This window comes from Neomonachus schauinslandi, chromosome 11 (assembly GCF_002201575.2).
Source record: "Neomonachus schauinslandi chromosome 11, ASM220157v2, whole genome shotgun sequence".
NCBI lineage: Eukaryota > Metazoa > Chordata > Mammalia > Carnivora > Phocidae > Neomonachus > Neomonachus schauinslandi.
In genome coordinates this window covers 13,207,777-13,212,905 of record NC_058413.1, presented here as the reverse complement: position 1 = coordinate 13,212,905, position 5,129 = coordinate 13,207,777, and the positions used below count along the sequence as shown (strand labels likewise).

At 36.5% G+C, this 5,129-nt stretch overlaps 1 protein-coding gene across 1 annotated transcript; it reads right to left on the bottom strand.

Annotated features, from left to right (window-relative positions):
• Positions 1-1,175: 1,175 nt before the first annotated feature.
• On the bottom strand, positions 1,176-2,119 carry LOC110576132 (olfactory receptor 5G3-like). The gene has a single exon (XM_021685214.2). It carries the CDS (start codon positions 2,117-2,119, stop codon positions 1,187-1,189), a length of 933 nt encoding a protein of 310 aa, XP_021540889.1. The 3' UTR covers positions 1,176-1,186.
• Between the last annotated feature and the right edge of the window lie 3,010 nt (positions 2,120-5,129).

Here is a 5,129-nt window from a genome sequence, read left to right as displayed (position 1 = left end):
AAACCTGCCATCTACCATTCTGAGGTGGCCTGCATCTTTCTTTGGTCTCTCCCTGCCCTTTGTGATGGGGGCCACTTACTGATTTCACTGGAAGTTCCCAAGGAAGTTGCAAACCAACACAAACTGTGATCAGTTCTACAGATTAAATTTTGGCTTGATTTTTTTTCTATCTATCAATGATTGTATCATTGTTTAAGTTTCCTCCAAACTAAAACATTAATATCTAATTTCCTCTTTTTATAATTAGCTGTGCAACATTTCAAAGAAAGAATGTATGTTTCTCCTAATGATACAAATTAAAGTAGTTTCCTTTTATTCCCCCTACAAATGATGCTGCAACTTTTGTGTCTGGTATTTATATTTCTGTAGCACAGATTTCTAAATGTAAGATACCTAGGTCAAAGATTATGTGAATTTTGATAGCTATCATCAAATTACTTTCTGAAAATGTAGCTATTCTATACTTAGCTATTATAGTTAAGTGTAATATTGCTGTCTATATCCAGTGGTAAACTTACCAGCATTGCACATAATCATTTTAATGTTTGCTAATCTGATAAATGAAAAGAAGCATTGCATTGTCATTTTGATTTCATTTACTTGAAAAATTTTGAAGTTGAGCAATTTTTTAATATATTTATATTTTTGGCCATTTGCATTTCCAGTTATGCCAATTGCTCATCCATCCATCCATCAGTCCATTTCTCTACTGTGTGTCACATATGTGTACATATATGTTCAGCACTTTCCTACTGGGACATTAACTCATTATGAGTCACCCATTTTGCAAGTGTTCTCTCACTTTCCATTGTTCAACTTTTAACAAGATCTATGAAACCTTTATTAATGAACTCTTTCTTCCACTTATAACATCTTTCCCTTTTAACATTTGCTTTTCCAGTCTGGAATAAATGTCATCCCACATATGAGATACATAACTGTTCTGGATTTTCTTCTGGCATACATTAAATTTATACCTTTAATATATCTGTAAATTATTTTGTATTCCCCATCATTTAGCAATGAAGAAGACTGAAGAAAAAAAAATATAGACTGTCTATAAGTAACCTGGTAACCATCCAGGAATTAAAGAGAGCTTCTCATTCTCAGCCCAGTGTTCTTTTTACAAACATTATGAACCAACATCTATGGTATGACACAACAGAGTTTTATTTTACCAAAACTATTAGAGAATTTTTCCTTTCAAACATCCTCCTAATGCATTTTTCAACTCCTTGTTCCTCAGGCTGTAAATGAGGGGGTTCAACATGGGGATTACCACAGTAAAAAATAGAGGAATCACTTTATTGATATCCAGGGAGGAAGTTGAGCCAGGCCAAACATAAGTAAAGAAAAGAGTCCCATACAGGATGGAGACAACTGCCAGGTGAGAAGAGCAAGTGGAGAAAGCTTTCTGTCTCCCATCAGCAGTCTGGATCTTCAAGATGGCCACCTGGATGCAAACACAGGAGACCATGATGATCAGGCCACTGAGTATTCCTATAGATCCAGCCAAAAAGAAAAATACAAACTGAATCATGAAAGTGTCTGCACATGCAAGGGAAAGCAGTGGTGAAATATCACAGAAAAAATGATTGATGATATTTGGACCACAGAAGCATAAGCAAAATGTCAATGTCATATAGGTCATGCTGCTTATAAAAGCCATGGCATAAAGCCCCATAACTAGCTGCACACAGACCCTCTGAGACATAATGAGTGTATACAGCAAGGGCTTACAGATGGCCATATACTGGTAATATGCCATAGAAGCCAGGAGGAAACATTCAGATACCACAAAGAAACCAGAAAACCACATCTGTGTGGCACAACCCATGAAAGAGATGCTTTTTTTCTCTGCAAAGATACCACACAGCATCTTGGGGGCAATGGAAGGAAAAGAACAAATATCTACAAAGGACAAATGGTTGAGAAAAAAGTACATAGGCATGTGGAGTCTTGGATCAGTCCATATGAGAATGATCATCCCTATGTTACCCCCCAGGGTGACAAGATAGACAAAGAGAAGCATGACAAAGAGGACAATCTGCTGATGGAGATGATCTATGAGGCCTAAGAAAAGAAATTCAGTCACTTCTGTCTGATTCTTATCTTCCATTGGTCAGTTGTAACCTATGTAAGAAATTAAAAAATACATTTTATTTTTAAAATATCAATGGGCATATACAAAACAGCCTCTTAAACTGATTACAGTGTTGTTTTTTGTTTTTTGGGTTTTTGGATCTGTAAAAGAGGCAGTTATGGAAACAGTGTTGGACTGGTCAACAGTATTCCCAAGGACTAGTTCCTGTCAGTTGTGATCCCTGTGTAAACTTGAGGAATTCATACTTGATCTTTTTAGATTCAGGTACTCTCGGCCATCAAAAGAGCAGTCTAACTATAAAATCTAAAACTCCCTTGGGTTCTAAAACTGTATTTGAAATTAAATTCAGTCCCTGTGTTTCATCTTTATTACATGATAGAATAGTAATGCCTACCTAGGAATACAGTAACCAGTGATATTGTAAGAAATGATGAAAAATTCAGATCCTGATAAGTGACAGTTGGAATGGGGTAAACAGAACAGAAATAAAGACCTTTCAGTTCCTGTTTTGATGGAGTGGATAGTACCATTCAGATGTTATGAAGACAACACCCATATCTGTGTATATTAATCTCTTCCCCTTATAAAAGGCTTACAAAGGGATATGTAAACAAATGTCAGTAGGGTTATTTAGAATGGGGAGGATTCTATCATAACACATAATAATCTTATTCATGTTTATAAAGGACTGCCCTGCAAATGAGAGATTGGATATATTTACTTTTGACCATCATGAACACAGAAGTGGCACAAAGAGATAAGAACAGAGGATTCAAGTTGGGAGTTAAATGAAGTGAAGAAAATTCCACCAATCATATAATTCAAATGGAGAAATATAATGGTTTGGGAGGCATTGAGATGCCTTTCCTTCAAGATTAATTAATTTACCAAATGTTGCATAACAACTTTCCATGGAAATCATATAGAAAAATAATTATCCACTGGAAGCTCAACTGACTTCATCTTGAGTGGTAATTTCTACCAGTAATTTCAATGAATATACGAATATATTTTTTTCACCAAAATAAAATTATTTCCCCTAATTCCCTGTAATGTTTATAAACCTATTAAGGCATAAATTCGGACAGGCAATTTCTATTTTATTAACGAAATGTGTAAAACGCTTGACATTTTTATTTAGACAAAATTTTCAGGCAAATGTTTTTCTGACTCATCAACTGAGGAAGAATACATCAAGCTGTTTAAAATTACAGTAAGAAGCACAAGGTGTGGGAGTATCCACAACCCTGAGATCATGACCTGAGCTGAAATCAAGAGCCGGACATTTAACCAATTGAGCCCCATAAATTATTGAGAATATTTCTAGCACATATTCCATCAGCCAAGCTTAGAGCTCAGATAAAACTCTAAAAGTAGAACAAAGGTAAGAACCAATGCAGAAAGATCATGTGAACATTTGCATTTTAAACAATTGCCTTCAATCCACTAGACTTGCTTTCCTGGTTAGGACTAGGAAAGATAAGGGGGCACAAAGGAGACATTTCAGATCTATTAATGATATTACTTCCAGTGTTCCTTACCACTATAGTCCCATATTTTATACTGCTTAGAGTTTAAATGCCTCTGTGTAACTGCTAACTACCAACTCAAGAGATGATTGCAACCATCTCAGAAAATCAAAATACTAAATCTTAGCTATCCTCCAAAATTATTAGCTTCCAAATGTTCCTCCCCACCCCTTATCCCTAAATGAACTTAAGCAGCCACTAGCTGTTACTCTGAGATTGCATCTTCCTTTTCCTACATCCTGTCCCATGATTAAGATAACTCATTTCCCCCCTACTTTCCAAGAATGTGAACAGTGAATACTTCTCAGAACAAAACTAAACTTGGGATGACCCTCCCCAGTCAGTCTTGTGAAATCTTTCAGCTACTTGCTCCCTGCAAAACACTCATCTCAAAGCTACTCCCATATTGTAGCATTCTTAGTACATGCTTGAGTTAATGACTTTGGATTGTTTTTTTGTTTCTTTTTTTTTTTTTCTTAAGAGAGAGAAAGAGAAGGGGGGAGGGGCAGAAGAGGGAAAAAGAATCTCAACAGACTCCCCAGTGAGCGCAGAGCCTGACAGATGTGGGGCTCAATCCCAGGACTCTTGAGATCCTGACCTGAACTGAAATCAAGAGTCAGATGCTTAACTGACTGAGTCACCCAGGCGCCCCTGTTTTTGTTTCTTTCAGTGTAATATCTACCATACAAAGCTGTAAATATAAAATATATAGGCAGATCATTTAGCAGGCTTCATAGCAGATCTTTCACAAATGGTAGTTAATAGTGATACAGCCAATAAATAAAACATTCATTGCCAGATCATTGATAATGAGGAGGAGGAGGATAATAATGAAGCCTAGGAAGGTAAATGGCAAATAATTGGGTGGCAACTTGAAACAATCACAGTGGAACAGTAAACTTTTTGAGGACAGACCAAACCCAACAGAAGGGCAACACTGTCAGCAGTAAATCGAAGTGCAAAGAGCAAATTACTTTGAAGATTTAAAAGTATTGTTTTCATTAGTGATACCACACAGCCTTGCAGATTTCAGGCCATTGTCTCTTTACTGATACACATCTCCAAATTGCTTGCAGACATTTTTGAGAGGAAATTTTATATTTCTTGTGAGAGATTTCTTTGTCAAACCTCTAGAAACAAACCTGGTATTTTCCTGCCATATAAGCCTCTGACATTAGGATAGAAATAATAACATTTCTTTTTTTTTTTCCTCATGGTAAAAGGGAAGGTCTAAAAATTGGCAGTCTTATCCCTTGACACTGTGAAATGTGAAATGAAATGAGATCGCTTATGTCCAGGGGTTTTTTAATGGAGCCAGGAGACCATTAAGGAGATGGGCTTTCTGTGCACCCTCCTCAGTGAAACCATCAACTTTTGAACTGGGTCAAACCACAAATATTCCAAGGACTCAGCCCAAATACCTGCAACTTGCTACAGTAGGACACTGCGGCTTAGTGTTAGCCTTAGCAACTAATTATATTCAGGTAAGATTAGTT